Source organism: Lepidochelys kempii, chromosome 9 (assembly GCF_965140265.1).
Source record: "Lepidochelys kempii isolate rLepKem1 chromosome 9, rLepKem1.hap2, whole genome shotgun sequence".
In the NCBI taxonomy this organism is placed as follows: Eukaryota; Metazoa; Chordata; order Testudines; family Cheloniidae; genus Lepidochelys; species Lepidochelys kempii.
Window position 1 is genome coordinate 31,945,430 of NC_133264.1, and position 16,806 is coordinate 31,962,235.

The following is a 16,806-nucleotide window of genomic DNA, read 5'->3' on the forward strand; positions in this document are numbered from 1 at the left end:
ACACGACTCTGTTATCCCAGATTTAAGGCTATCCAGCAAAAGCTTGTGCCCTTCCAGAACATCAAGTTCAGTAAAACTCAAACTTGTGAAAACAGGATGTGCAGAGTTAAGGTACACACCCACACAACCTTAACTCTGCCCCCTGGAGTTGGCAATAGCCATTAGCATGAACCCCAGCTGCATTCACTGTGTAGGTGTAGCCATATTGAATGGTGAAGGAATTAGTTGGCACAGCTTAGAAGAGTTGTGATTGTGATATGAGGTTATCTGGGGGGCCATGGCATTTTGCGGGTATATGTGACCCCTCTCCCCAAATCCTGTGTGTGAGATCAAAGAAAAGAGGTGTAATATGTACCTTCAGAAATCCAGTATGCCTCATTTCAGCACTGAGTTGTGTCACTAATGAGGAACAGTAGTCCCCTTGGAGACTGTCAGCAATTAGGCGATAGATGGGTGTAGTTTGTGGGATGAATGAAGGATAAGTAAAAGCAAGGTGTTTGATGGATTTGTGTGCACAAGGGTGAAGGGGGAGTAAAAGTGGTTGAAGAAGTTGTAAAATCTAGTAGATGTGGTGTTCTTTCTGTGGAGTACGCTAAGTACAAGAGCATAGGAAACTCCTGTTCCTTACAGGGCAAAGGCAGACTATGAGTGTGTGTGTTATGGACTTACTGGGAAATGGCTCAAAGACAACAGAGTTAACACTTCATGGGCTTGTACCTTAACTCTGTGTTTCCTAGTTTTCACTAGTTTGACTTTTGCTGAACTCAACGCTCTGGAAAGACACGAGCTATAGACAGATATCCTGACCTCTGAGTTAACTAAGATTTTTTCCCATTTAATTGCCCAGTGTTTTTAACAGCATGAGAAATATTGTTAGAAGAAGTTAGCAGTCATTTAGGCAGCTGTAATTACCAAACAGGTGTGTAGTTAATGACAGATTAATTACCTGTGGACCCATAATGATAATTATACCTAACTCTTAGATACGCTATCACTAGATCTCAAGAAGGAAAACATTTTTCCCTTTATAGTGATGGGGAAACTGAGGCATAGAAAGGCAAAGTGACTTGGCCAAAGTCACCCAAGCAAGCCAGTGACAAAACAAATAGTGCGCCCAGGTTTTCTGAGTCACAGTCCACTGTTCTCCCCATTGCTATGTGATTCCAAAGTGTTGTCTCTCTCTTACTGCGGCACACTTTCTTGCAATGGAATGGGAATAATGGTCATGCTTTGAAATGTTTGGAGTGTGTGGTTGCTAATAAAGCCAGTGAGAGAAATCTCAGATACGGTCTGATTCCCAAGAACTTTATAATGTTATTAAATGACAGCTACAATAACTTTAAGCATGTGAGGAAAGATCCCCCCAACCCCTACTATTCCCTGAAACACAGAACTAGAGCCCAGCAAATCTGCAGATTCCTGCTTTGTATCTGTGGATATTTGCATACATCCTGGTCTACCAGCAACTTACCCCCATATTCTTTTCCCAGTGTCCCCCACCTGAACTCCCACCCAACCCCATTTATCTCTCCCCTCATGATGCAGCCCCAAGCCCCTCTCAACCCATTCCTCCCACTCCTCCACCCCCAAAAATGCTCCCCTCCCCGTTAGCAAGCATTCACGTCTTTTTAAATGAAAAAAAAAATTACATTCCCCCAAAATTTAAAAAAAAAATCCAACAGACATTTTAACATTTGACACGTTCTGTCTCTTACCACATTTCCCAGAGGTCTGCCCATTTTGGGACTCAAACTGACGCTGGCAAGTTAGTAAAGTTCAAAGGCTTACTGCTTAACCCCTTGAGTAATCTATCTGCTGTGAAAGTTTTAAGGTAACAGACCCTGTTGGCTTCTCTGTCTGCACATACTCAGTGTAATCCATCTGGTACATGGGCCTTAAGACTTCTGGACAGCATGCTTAAAAAGAACCAAACTCTTTGGCTACTAACATTGAAATCTGACTCCCCACAAAGGGCTAGTGGATGCCATATACTTTGTTGGCATAACACTCAAGTGTTTGAGACCTGATGTGATGATCTCAGCCCTGGTTTGATCTCTGTAAGAGGGAAAAATTCAAATATTTGTGCCATTTTTGCTAATTTATGATGGCATTCCATGCACAGTCAAACTTACTGTTTTAGTTCTTCTTTGAAGAGTTCTAAATTGCTCTTTTTCTTTTCTTTCTCCCCCTTCTTCAAAGGCTAAAATAAAGGATACATCAGCCAATATTTCAGAACACCACACAATGAATGGTTTGTCAAAGAAACGTTTGTGACACCTGTATTTTAGATCATTTCCAATCCATAATGTCTTTGGTCTACAGGTTTCCTAATGACTGAATCACAGACAAAAAAATCCTCCTTTAAAAACATTAAGGCTGAGCCCTCTGAACACAGAGTCAGGAAATACAAAAGTTAAAGTTGAATGTAAACCTTAACTCTGTTTTCATGCTTATACATTACGATGCAACCTTTAATTGTGTTCTCATGCTCAAACATTCTCTTTACTACTTAAGATAGAATTACAAGATGTTAAATGTCTTTGTCAGTCTTAACACTTATTTTAATCACAAAAGTTGACTACATCCTTAGTGACAAAGGGCAAGTCTTCACTACAGTGCTACATCGGCAGTAACATTTTTACAGCAACGTGACAGTGAAGGACTCAGGGGGAGGAGTAAGATGCACTCAAGAAGCGCAACTAAGTAGCTCTTTTGTGTAATTGAAAATCTTTGCACACTGTGAAATATCTTCTATGTTGTCCATTAATATCCGACTCTACTATCTAAATCCATAAATTGTTTTATGTTTGGAGTGAGTTTGCATTAATATCACTTGTTACTACTAATATCACTAGCACACAATGTTATAGATGCTTCACACATATCTAAAGATTGTAGAAAGAATTCTATTTAGGAAACATGATTAAGTAGTTAAAGACCATCATAACGAATTGACACAGAAACAGCATTAAGTCTGCAGGTTAAACCTTAACTTTCACATATTCTGACTTGAGTGTTCAGTATTGCACAGTCTTAATGTGCCCCTAACAGTATTTGTATTTTTTTCCAGTTTTTTTTTTTAAAAGCAAAACAAAATCAAACTAACAATGTATATGCAAACTGACAGAAGAGAGAAAAATGAAAGAGAAAGTAAGTGCTTCATCTTAGAAGACTTGCAAGTCAAGCAGGCTATTGGTCATAACTCAAAGAGCTGAAGGATTTTGCTTAAGCTTCAAAAAAAATCACCTTAAGACAGAGACCAAGCATGGAAACCATAGATCAGTCCAAAAGATAAAAGTTTCTTAAAGTTACACGCATCTGAAAACGGATGGTTAAAATGAAAACTGTTTTGAAACCTTCAGAATAGCTGGTGGTACCAACCATATATATCTTCAATAGTGACTGGGAACATTCTTTTAACATTCACCAAATACTAATTCATGATGAAGTTATCTTGATTAAAAAGAATAGTTGAGCATGTACAATATTTCTTCTGAACGAATTCAAGACAGAGCACCATTTTTAGAGAGCCATGGATACCAGTCTGCATACAGGACTAGTAGACCTTCACATTCTAATCTCTACAATGATTTACTATATGGTTTGGCAAATCACTTAATATCCATGTCTTGGTTCCTCTGATATGAAAAATGGGGATAAAACCACTCTAAGTAGTTAATGTGTATAAGTGCTTTGAAGAGGGATTAAACAGGTAGTAATATTTTGAAAAGAATAACTTACAGGCTTTTTGGTTTCTATCATTAGAAGGGATGGAGGCTTCTCATTAGAGGATGGCTGATTTGGCGGATTTTTTTGATCTGCAAATCGTGCTGAAGGTTTGTAGATTTTACCTCGTTTTTCATCTGTTTCATGTTCATCTGGATTTAAAAAAGGAACTCAGTTAACAGTTACTGCATAATAATGACCCAAAGAATCAGGTTTTTTGTATTTATTTCTGAAATTCTGTCTCCAACACAGAATCTAAAAAATTAGTTAGTTATTTATAAATCAAAATGAAATGCTGTAATAGTATCACACTCTGCAATTTAAATGTAATACTCAGGAAAAGCATGTGTAAAGTGTAGTTGGTTTAAAAAAAAAAGAAAAAAAAAAGAACACTTTCCTCTAAATATAAAAAAAGTGATAATTTATACAAACATCTCCGAAAAGCATAATGAAAAATTCTGGCAAGCAACATACTGCATTAAACACAAAATAAAATCCAAACCTAACCTTTTTCTTTGTAATTAATCAGACGTTGTGGGGGATAAAATATTCAAGTCTTACCTTTAGACGCGTTAACAATTCCTCCTCTTACAAATGTTTTCACTTTATTACCATCACTTCCTTCAAAGGCAGCAAGGAATTCTTCATAAATTTCTGCAGCTGCCTTCTCATCCTCCTACACACCAAATGTTAAATTTGTTTACTATTTTTACAAACAGCATCCATGAGACATCTAACCTTAAGTAGCCATACAGCTTTCCTTTTTGTTTTCTAGAGGTCATGATACTTGTCCTAATTCAGCGTAAGGTTCAGTTTCAGACAAGACAATATTTCAGAGCAGGAATGTGGAAAGAATGAACAACACAAGAACTAGAGACAAACAGTTTTGTATAGTCAAATATGATTACTCATTTAATAAATGTAGAGTTGATTTTTTTTTAATGATTTATAATTTCAAAGGTAAAAAGAAGATGGCAAACACAAAAACACGACGAAGACCTTAGATTCTGCGCTAGTCTGTGTGTTGCAAAAAAATATTTAGTGTATACTATGAGAGTCAAATTGTGTGTCTGGATGAAGTTAATAATGGGCTCAGTTTTAAATGGTGTGTTTCACAAATGACAAATTAATAAAAATAAGTGAGATAGCAAATTAAATTAAACACCATTGCATTGCCTTACATTAGGATTTTCAAAGGAGTCTTGGGAGGGTAGGAAGCTAGATCCCACTGAAAATTCAGAGAAAGTTGAGAACTTAACTTGTTTAGGCTCTTTGAAAACCCCCAACTTTAATTAGCTGAGTTGACATCACACAAGCTAAAGCAAGAAGTTATAATATATTGAAACATGTTAAAGGCCTTTACTAAAATTCCAAATTTCAAGATGTTCTTAAGCCATTTTACATCTGATATGTGCATTTCTGCACCAAACCATATTTAACATAAATTTACTGTGTTCCCAAGATAAAAATCTCTAGTTTGAAAATAAAATCTATTTTGTAGAATAGAACATTTTCAGCACTGAAATATCTAAACAGAACAGTGCCACTGATTCTCTTGGTAGAAATTAAAATAAAATAATATACAACATAAAACCACACAACAGAAAAGTCACCTGAGGCGATAGCAGGTCAAAGGGAGGGACTGATTTTACAGTCCAGTGACTGTTGTGACATTCAGTCTGTCATAACCCAAAGCTTTCAGGAAAGCCACAGAATCTGAGCTCTCATTTAGACTTAACCTGGCTTTTTTCCCATTTCAAAGGCAGACCTCTGTGCGCCCCAATACAATTGGCAGCAAATGTTTTAAAAATTACCACATGAAATAAATTAGTACAGTTACAGTATTATTTATTTAAATTTTTAAAAAGTTAAGTTACAACTAATTCTCTGAAACAGAATTTCTATTTTCACTGCCAGTTCTTTGTTTGGATAAGTAAATGGCAAGATAATTTCATATATAAAAGAAGAAAAAAAAACCTTGTCTATTTACCATTACCTTCTTTTTTAACTCCTCTTGTTCCTTCTTACTTAAAGTCCTCTTGGCAGCACTCATTTTGCCAATACTGAATGCTTTAAGTTTGTTTTCCAAAAGAGGCTACAAAAGGAACAGAAAACAAAATGTTTAGAGAAGTAATTTTTAAATGCATTTCATCATTTGAATCTAACATCCAAAGTAACATTTTACCTGAAAGGACTCACCCAATCTGCTGATTTAGTTACTTGGAAAAAAACTGAAGTCCTCCTCGACTTGTCTCTCAGGACAGGTAGTTTTCCAACAGCAACACAATTTTGAAATATTTTGATAATTTAAAGCTATTCCGCAATAGCTTATGGAGGAAGCATTTAACGTCCAAACTTAGATGAGCTAGATTGGTGGTCTTGTGGTATGTTCTGCGCTAACCTGTGGGAAACCTAACAAAGTCTGTGAGCCCAGTACATGTGTCAGCAGAAGCTGACACTGCTGAAGATGCCTAGTTGCTTAAACCTGGAGAACAATATGCTCCATAACTCAGAGGCAACCCCTGCAGTCATTTAAGAAATAAGGACAGGCACTGAAAAGAGCTGCAGCTAATTAAATTCTCCTGGCCAGAAGAATATTTTGTGATCCTAGCCAGTTGTGATGGAGGATTTTAATAGAAATAAAATTAAAGGAGTATTGAAGAATTTCAATATATGTTTTTGCTGTGGGATGATACAGAGGAAAGTTATATTCTTGAGCCTTTTCAGCCCCAGGGCAATTAAAACCTTCATTCCCCAATATCGCATTCTCCTTGACTCTCCCAATTTCATCTCTCCCCCATAAGACTATCAAAGAAGGAAGATCACATAGCAAAATTACACCTGCATACTGAAATAGTAATAACTCATCATCTGCAGGATTCTCCTGCTTCGCTGACTGAAGATAGATAGTAAGGCATTGAGAAGGAGGACAACTTCTCCAAGAAATGGGCAGTAGGGAGGTTTGGCAAGGGAAGAAGAGACAAGGCAGCAAACTTATTTTGAAATTCCAATAGTCAAAAGACAGTAGAAATTAATCTCAATTTTTAAATAATTTAACTTATTTGTTATTGAAACTATGAATCAATATGGGAATAAGGAAAACATCCCCAGTAGTCACCAGAACATCTCTACATATAGTATGACACTTCACCCCCTCCAAAATATTTTTGAAGCCCTACCACAGCTATCAACTCATTTATACACAATGATGCTAACGACTGCTATCTCAGCAACACATAACCTCTTTAAATAACAGGTCCCACACTTTGTGAGAAGTTAAAGTGAGTAAGCTGAACAACTTAGTCATGATACCAAAGAGATTTCAAAATCAGCTGCAAAAAAAATAAATGTTAGCTTTGGAAAAACTTCGGTCTGGAATGGAATTTCTATCAGAAATGTCAATGCCTTAGTCATTTAACACCACTTCTAATAGAAGTTTCCTACTCAAAGCCATTTTTACACAACATGAAAATAGCACTGTAGGAAGCTATTGCTTGAAATAACTTGAGCTACAATACTTGCTTGGTGTCCATACATGCACCGCCCTAGATGTGTGACAAGAACAGAGTCCAACAATTGGAACGAGAGAATAAGAAGGCCAAAGGCTCACTGCTCTTGAACACTGAGAAGTTTGGCCTGGGGAGTGAAGTAGCTCACTCATCTTAAAGCAGTTTTGTGCCCTTATGATTCCCAGGAAAACTTTCCAAATGTGAACGAATACAGTGTTGTCAGCAGACTTGGAAAAAATAATTCCCCAAGCAGCATGAAATTAACAAGGTTCTAGACTGTTTCACTGCTGGAATACAAAATCCTGTAAGCAGCTACAAAATTGACAAGAATTATATACTGCTTAGAAAAACTATAAAAAGAGCCAGGTACTTGAAAATTTTTGGGGAATACCCCCCATCCAAAAAAATAGAGGTTGCCAGGAAGAGGAGAGTAATTGAGACAGAAGGAGGGAGGAGAAAGCTTCCATTTAAATAGTCAGGTTGGAGCATGGAGGGAAGAGAAATGTCCCCATTTACAAATGCCTTGCTAACTAGAGGCTGATACAAAGGATGGAAAGCCCAAGCAAGATCCAGGATCAATGCTCTGTTAGCACCTTCTTCCTTCCTAGAGGCTTGGGGTGGATAAAGGATTTCTCACCACGGCACTGTCTTCAGAGCTTGCTGATGCACCCCTCATCTTTTTTGTGGGCATATGGCTAGCAAGCTTATTAACAAGTTTTCCCATTTCTGCTGGGGAGCAAGTGTTCAGCAAAGGCAAAACTGAGCTGGTGAAGTCTACAGTGATTTCTCCCCTGTGAGGGAAGGAAGCCACAAGTATTGGCTTGTGACCATACCTGGTACACCATCCTGCATACAAAACTAGACTGAAACTGTGAATGTAAAGTGTTCCATTATCAGCTTCAAAATTGCTTGTAAATCATCAACATTGTAGGTTTTTTTTTTGTTTTTTTTTTACTTTTGTTAAGCTATGCACTGATTCAGCTTTGAAGTGCAGTGGTAGTCTAAAAAGCAACCATAAGTAGGATCGGGGGCTCCACAGGCTTACTGTCTCAACTTTCAGAGCAAACCACAAAAAAAAAATTTTTAAATAAAGGAAAAGGATATTTTTGTAACTACCGGGCCTGTAAATTCAACCTGAAATTGAACTCAAACTAGGTCTTTCTAACTCGTACAAAGGCTCTGCACCAGGATTGAGGGAGGGAGGCCACCTCAAAGACTAACGCCATGCTTGTTGTAATGAAGCTGCTTACATCCTGTCATTAAACAATAATGCTGGTGATTTATATGCAATTTTGCAGCTGATAACAGAACACCTAACATACACAGACTGAAATTTTGAAAAAATCCTGTGCGCAAACTAAGCTTGGTGCTGTGTTTCAGAGCTCTATTTCCCAGGCACCTGAGAAAGAATTCTTTGCAGTAACTCAGAGCCCTCCCCATCCAGTGTACCCAACCCTGGCCATTGAATATATTGGCTGATCATTTGTGTGTTGGCTCAGAAGCTGGTGTACCTATCAATTTACCAGCTATATAACGGTGATAAATAAGAAATCATCAGAAGAAGGCAAAAAAAATTTTTTTAAAGCAAGAACAAGTAACCTAACCAGTCGATTTTGTAGAAATCTGCTCTACTAGGCATTCTAAAAAGCAGAGGTTTAAATTAGAAAACAATAGTTCACACACCAGATCACTTAAAAGATCACTTAATTTAGCAGGCAAGGAGCTACACTTTGTCTAACACTGAAGAAATTGTTCAACTATATATACTCTCTTTACAACTAGTTTATTCAAACATCTATTGCCGTTGCAAAGAATATTATATACAGCTCTTCTAATATTGGTATTTATTATGAAGGAAAGGATCTTGTTCTAGTATTCTACCCCTTTCTGGCAAGAAAGAGGTGAGGGGAAGACAAATTCTCTAGTACCATCATTAAGCAATTATTGTTTTCAAAGTTATTTAAGAATATTCTGAAGTGCTAAAATGAGGAGTGTCATATCTCGGAAACGTGCAAATGGATTACGCTAAAAACCCAAGAGGCAGACACACATGCATGAGACTCGAAAGCAAGGTTAAAATAATTCTGTGAATCATTTACTAATGAATATTGATAGTTTATATTATTACCTAGCAGTGGGGGCTGACTGTGGCAAAATAGGTGAAGTATTCTTTGCAATCTAATAGCTATATTCTTTAGGACTTACGTGACTATCGGCAGATCCAGTTGTTTGTACCGCATCTGGCAGTCTGACCTGCAAATGATGGGGAAAAAAGTCACTTAGGAATATACTAGCAGCATTTACTGATAAGCAAAAGACATTGGCCCTTTCAGATGCAGCTGTTGGGCTTCCATTCTCATTTCCACCAGTATCCTGGCATGCATCTTTACCCTCATATATTTAAGATTTTTTTTTAAATATTTGAGCAACACAACTGGTATACTCAATGTGGGTTGATATAGAAAAAAGGCTCTTGCCCTTATCCATGAACATCTCAATTCAGCTCTCTGGATTTCACAAACTCATCACTTCCACCAGGATTCAGGAAGGGAGGGAGGCCATCTTAAACACTAATTCCAGGCCTGTTGCATTGATCCTGCTTAGACACTGTCAACATGAAGTGCCTTCAAAGATAATGTTATTTGCTTCATTACATTTGTCTTAAGCTATAAAATTAGTTACTAAATTTGATTTGTTGATCTTATACTTCTGGGGGAATTCTGCGTGAAAATGTAAAAATTCTGCACACAATATTTTAAAATTCTACAAAATTCTACATATTTTATCTGTCAAAATAACGCAACATAATCATGCCAGTTTCAATTATTTTGGTAATTTATTTAGAATACAGTACAATGGCTAGAGAATGGGAGTGGGGTGCACTGGAGGAAATCCCCAAACTCCCTTTGTCTAATAGTAATATTGCTAGGTTTGACCCTTTATTTCTATTTATTAGTCAACAAATATATGCAGCCATATGCTAAGTGTTACATCATAGGCAATTGAAGAGCAAGTGAGGGCTGGGAAATCACACTCACTATTTATGCTGGCTATTGACCATCTCCAAAAAGGACAGCACCGAACAGGTAATGGAGCACATTTTGAAAGGAATTTTTTTCAGTCCAAAAATTTAGACCAGTTCTAATCACTAAATCACCATATGCATTTGTCCTTCACACAACTCTGGCAATGTAAAGGAGCCTTAAAACTTTTACACCTGTGTTATACTCCTGGGGGAATTCACAGAGACAATGGGAACAATTCACTAAGCAGGAAGGCTGCTACATTCTGCTCTGCCCCACACCTATCTCCTCAGAAACACCCCAAAGCCACACCTCTCCATGCCGAGTGTGCCACAATAGTGAGCAAGAGAGACAGAGCGTCTCTCTTTCTTGCAAGTCTGCAGAGCTCCCACCCTCCACCAAGTCCCAGCAGTGATTTACATCTCTAACAGCTGCTCCAGGCACCCAAACCAACAGGCCTGCAATGCCAGGGAGGGTGACCACTCTTGCGGGCTTCCCTTTGCTTCCCTGGCAAAAGTCCCCCCCCCCCCCCAGAAATATGCAGGGGATACGAATTCTGTGCATGCAGAATTCCCCCAGGAGTAATATTAGTACAAGTTATTACTACGTTGTGATTAACCAGATCTGGATGGAATTAATCTTAACCTCTCCAACCCAATGAAGTTAACCCCTACTAGTGACACACATAGTAGCTGACATCAAATTTTATTTTAAATTAAACTTTAAATGTATTTCATGTAATTGATATTAGCTTGATGAATAAATTTTGTTAAAAAGTAAAGATCATGTTGCTTTTCTCTGAATAGTAAATTTAGTATTTTTAAAAGATATGCTTGTTTCTACTTCTTTCTTGCTATCTTTTCTAATATTAGCCTTTAACCTCATAGCTGGTAGACGTTAGTAACCTTTATTTTGCAGAGAATGTTTTCACTTGAACACTGAGGGGTCTGTATGTATATAGGACAGCTATATCCGCAAAAGAGAAGGATATCAATTACCAAATAAGACAGAAAGAAAACTGTAATGCATTTGAAAACATCTCTAACACCATAAACATGGTAAAACTAAGTATACAAGAGGTAATCCTCTTATTATAGTAATCCACAAGCCTGCAGCTGCTAGAACTACAATTTTCCAAAAAAGAAACGAGGATTAAAGCAACCATTTTGCACCCAGAAGTACAATACTTGTAGGGAATTTATACAGGAGCCTAAGGACATCTAGACCAAATCTTAAGTTTGTTTCCTACTATATTCCAATAAGTAAATTAAGCTGTTTTATTAAGCATAATATAGGAGATTGAGAAATTACCCTTTGGAGGGCTGTATCTGTTCATTAGTACATAACTTATTCAACAACAGTGGGGATATGTATAATGTGAAATTTCATCTATGTTACCTAAGGGATATAGGACAGCATATTGGATAAAAATCTTTGGTGAATGTGGAACATCCCAGATTGGACACAGCATTTGAAACTCACGTACAGAATGCATAAAAGCACAACGTTCTCTATTTTATCCCACCAGTGCGCCATTCCAGAAATTTTGGGGGAAGGAGGGAGAGAAGAAAAGGGTCAATCTCAACATCAATTCAATCTGTGCTGTCCGAGAACAAACAAGAGTATTAATTTTTCCGATGGTTTTTTATGCTGTAGAACTAGAATGAGACCAACAAGATAGATTACACTGATCTCCAAAAATCCAACAGGTAGCAATAATTTTTAATCATTGCCAACTAGGGACAAATTCAAGCAAGTAATCCAAGAGTTAGAAAAGTCATGGCCTGGATTCATACCCTGCAAACTACTATTTAAAGCTGTTCAGGCAGTGCATAGAAACTCCTTCAGATCTATAGGCTGCTCTAATGTGCAAGGCAAGCATAGATAAGCCCAAAGAGTCCAGGAGCTGTAAAACTGGTTCCCAAATGGCACCCTCCCACAACCTGCTCTGACAAGTAGACCTCAGTGCAGAAGAAAATATGGCTCCATATAGCCTAGTACTGGGAAACCAGAAATTGATAGGAAAGGACAAAAACATGCATCCATTCTACTTGCTCAAGGTTTTGCAACACATTATAATCTATTGGCATTCTTGTGATTATTTTACAATTTTATCATTGACGTTTTGGAAGGAGATTTGGTTTGGGGCATTTTAAGTTGTGGGGAGTATTTTTTTAATTTTTCAAAAAAGTTTATCTTTAGACAAACATTCTAATACTTTCGCATGAAATTAATCACTTAATTCACCTATCCAATCATTTTATGGCTATATTCAATTCAGAAGTATGAAATCACATAGCAAAATGGCTCACTTGAAGAATTTGCAAACTTAGTGAAAAATATCTTGCTGTCTGAGAGTTAAACCTCAGAAAGATTATTTAAGGATTGTAATGTAGAGTTGCAATTTACAGCTCTACTTTTAGACATTAGCTTGATTTACTTCTCCCTTCCCACCACTTCACTCCTTTTTATGAATAAGTATATTGAAGTATAACAGAATGCATATTCAATTAAAGTATAAAGTCTGTGTGATATGATCATTAGGTGACAAAATGTTTTTAACCAAGCTATATTGTTTAAATACAGATTCCTTGGGCCTCTGTTTAAACAGAAGCCATATCCAGACATACTATTATAATATATTCCTGGGAGAATTCTGCACCACTGCACAGGCACAGAATTCATAGATTCATAGATATTTAGGCCAGAAGGGACCATTATGATCATCTAGTCTGACCTCCTGCACAATGCAGGCCACAGAATTTCACCCACCACTCCTAAAAAAGACCTCACACCTATATCTGTGCTATTGAAGTCCTCAAATTGTAGTTTGAAGACCTCAAGGAGCAGAGAATCCTCCAGCAAGTGACCCGTGCCCCATGCTACAGAGGAAGGCGAAAAACCTCCAGGGCCTTCCAATCTGCCCTGGAGGAAAATTCCTTCCCGACCCCAAATATGGCGATCAGCTAAACCCTGAGCATATGGGCAAGATTCATCAGCCAGATACTACAGAAAATTCTTTCCCGGTAACTTGGATCTTACCCCATTTAAAAACCCATCACAGGCCATTGGTCCTATTTACCATGAATATTTAATTACCAAAACCATGTTATCCCATCATACCATCTCCTCCATAAACTTATCGAGTTTAATCTTAAAGCCAGATACATCTTTTGCCCCCACTACTTCCCTCGGAAGGCTATTCCAAAACTTCACTCCTCTGATGGTTTGAAACCTTCGTCTAATTTCTAATCTAAATTTCCTAGTGGCCAGTTTATATCCATTTGTTCTTGTGTCCACATTGGTACTGAGTTTAAATAATTCCTCTCCCTCTCTGGTATTTATCCCTCTGATATATTTATAGAGAGCAATCATATCTCCCCTCAACCTTCTTTTAGTTAGGCTAAACAAGCCAAGCTCCCTGAGTCTCCTTTCATAAGACAAGTTTTCCATTCCTCGGATCATCCTAGTAGCCCTTCTCTGTACCTGTTCCAGTTTGAATTCATCCTTCTTAAACATGGGAGACCAGAACTGCACACAGTATTCCAGGTGAGGTCTCACCAGTGCCTTATATAACGGTACTAAAACCTCCTTATCCCTACTGGAAATACCTCTCCTGATGCATCCCAAGACGACATTAGCTTTTTTCACAGCCATATCACATTGGCAGCTCATAGTCATCCTATGATCAACCAATACTCCAAGGTCCTTTTCCTCCTCCGTTACTTCTAGTTGATGCGTCCCTAGCTTATAACTAAAATTCTTGTTATTAATCCCTAAATGCATGACCTTACACTTCTCACTATTAAATTTCATCTTATTCCTATTACTCCAGTTTACAAGGTCATCCAGATCCTCCTGTAGGGTATCCCTGTCCTTCTCTAAATTAGCAATACCTCCCAGCTTTGTATCATCTGCAAACTTTATTAGCACACTCCCACTTTTTGTGCCGAGGTCAGTAATAAAAAGATTAAATAAGATTGGTCCCAAAACTGATCCTTGAGGAACTCCACTGGTAACCTCCCTCCAACTTGACAGTTCACCTTTCAGTAGGACCCGTTGTAGTCTCCCCTTTAACCAATTCCCTATCCACCTTTCAATTTTCCTATTGATGCCCATCTTATCCAATTTAACTAATAATTCCCCATGTGGCACAGTATCAAACGCCTTACTAAAATCTAAGTAAATTAGATCCACTGCGTTTCCTTTATCTAAAAAATCTGTTACTCTCTCAAAGAAGGAGATCAGGTTGGTTTGGCACGATCTACCTTTTGTAAAACCATGTTGTATTTTGTCCCATTTACCATTGACTTCAATGTCCTTAACTACCTTCTCCTTCAAAATTTTTTCCAAGACCTTGCATACTACAGATGTCAAACTAACAGGCCTATAATTACTTGGATCACTTTTTTTCCCTTTCTTAAAAATAGGAACTATGTTAGCAATTCTCCAATCATACGGTACAACCCCTGAGTTTACAGATTCATTAAAAATTCTTGCTAATGGGCTTGCAATTTCTTGTGCCAATTCTTTTAATACTCTTGGATGAAGATTATCTGGGCCCCCCGATTTAGTCCCATTAAGCTGTTTGAGTTTCGCTTCTACCTCAGATGTCTACCTCCATATCCTCATTCCCATTTATCATGCTACCATTATCCCTAAGATCCTCTTTAGTCTTATTAAAGACTGAGGCAAAGTATTTGTTTAGATATTGGGCCATGCCTAGATTATCCCTGACCTCCACTCCATCCTCAGTTTTTAGCGGTCCCACTTCTTCTTTCTTTGTTTTCTTCCTATTTATATGACTATAGAACCTTTTACTATTGGTTTTAATTCTCTTTGCAAGGTCCAACTCTACTTGACTTTTAGCCTGTCTCACTTTATCCCTACATATTCTGACCTCAATAAGGTAGCTTTCCTTACTGATCCCTCCCTTCTTCCACTCCCTATATGCTTTCTGCTTTTTCTTAATTACCTCTCTAAGATGCTTGCTCATCCAGCTTGGTCTACAACTCCTGCCTATGAATTTTTTCCCCTTTCTTGGGATGCAGGCTTCCGATAGCTTCTGCAGCTTTAATTTAAAATAATCCCAGGCCTCCTCTACCTTTAAACCCATAAATTCTTCAGTCCAATCCACTTCCCTAACTAATTTCCTTAATTTTTGAAAGTCAGCCCTTTTGAAATCAAAAACCCTAGTTGCAGATTTATTTTTGTTAATCCTTCCATTCAGTTTGAACTGAATCATTAGCTCATGATCACTTGAGCCAAGATTATCCCCTACAACCATTTCCTCTATGAGGTCCTCATTACTCACCAAGACCAAATCTAAAATGGCATCCCCTCTAGTCGGTTCAGCAACTACTTGTTCATGTGCCATGCAGAATTTTTTTTTCCCCCTGTAGAAAATACATTCTGCCGGAAAGGTGTTGCAGTTACTCCTTTCACCCACCATGGGCCACTATGGCACCAGAACAGAGAGCAGCTGCTCTCCGGTGGGAGAAGCCCCAGCTAGGAATAGGGAAGAGAAAGAAGCTGCTTTCTGCACAGCGCCTGCCAGTGGGGCCAGGTTAGGAGGCATGGGATATGGGGTGATAGACAGCACGGGGCACATGGGGGGGGTCACAGACAGATTCAGAAAGGCTATGGGGGGGGGAGACTGGGGCAGAGGCTGAGTGGGGGTGCAGGGCCACATGGGGACAGGGAGAGGAGTGTGCAGGCACAAATGAAGGGAAGAGGTGGCTGAGTGGGGGTGGAGGGCCACATAGGAGTTGGGGGTAGCTGAGTGGGGGCACAGGGACACATGGGAACGGGGGAAGGTCTTCAGGGACATATAGGGGAAGGGGTGGCTGAGTGGGGTGCATAGCCACATAGGGATGGGAGAAGGGGATGCAGGGACACATGAGGATGGGGCAGATGTGTCTGATTGAATGAGAGGGTTGGGGTCATCCAGGGTCTACATGGTGGAGGCTCCCTAACAATCCCTCTCTGCCCAAAAAAACCCTGTTCCATACTTCTCCCACCCACACCCAACCACCTCTTAAGTCCATACCCAGGCTCCATCCCAGCAATTACTTCCCTCTCCCTCAGCTCCTCCATTACCCCTGACTCCCCCAAGTCTTTGCACAGCTTCTGAGGGATGCAGGAAACCTGTACTGTTACAGGCATACTTGCTGACAGGTATTTTGAAAAAAAATTACCAAATTAATTGAAATTGGCATGATTATAGTGTGTTATTTTGACAAATAAAATATGCAGAATTTTGCAGAATCTTAAATATTGTGCACAAAAATTTTAATTTTTTGGCACAAAATTCCCCCAGGAGTATAGACTATTAGCTATGTTCTTCCCAGAACATAGAGCCAGGAAGTTATCTGATTCAACCTGTAGTAACATTGAGAAGATGAGCCTGAAAATCCAAGATAAAGTTTACCTTCAAGCTACAGACGAAGTGGCACCTTTTCCATAAACACACTTTATAAACCTCAACCTACCTCTCTCATTCAATAAATACTATCTATAATAAATCAAATATTAATGTTTATAGTGAA

The 16,806-nt window shown here is 38.4% G+C and overlaps 1 protein-coding gene across 11 annotated transcripts in view; it reads right to left on the reverse strand.

Moving 5' to 3' along the window:
* U2SURP (U2 snRNP associated SURP domain containing) overlaps positions 1-16,806 on the reverse strand; it is a 75,977-nt gene that overhangs the window by 40,982 nt on the left and 18,189 nt on the right. For 7 of the 11 annotated variants that reach the window (XM_073359764.1, XM_073359763.1, XM_073359762.1 and 4 more), the window contains exons 2-6: positions 9,441-9,488; positions 5,717-5,821; positions 4,288-4,402; positions 3,742-3,878; positions 2,133-2,200 (exon numbers count right to left, since the gene is read on the reverse strand). In XM_073359764.1, the coding sequence (XP_073215865.1) occupies positions 2,133-2,200; positions 3,742-3,878; positions 4,288-4,402; positions 5,717-5,821; positions 9,441-9,488 (473 nt within the window). Of the gene's footprint in view, positions 1-2,132; positions 2,201-3,741; positions 3,879-4,287; positions 4,403-5,716; positions 5,822-5,925; positions 6,652-9,440; positions 9,489-16,806 lie in introns of those variants that run through there. The other 4 variants (XM_073359758.1, XM_073359761.1, XM_073359760.1 and 1 more) reach the window with 2 other exon arrangements.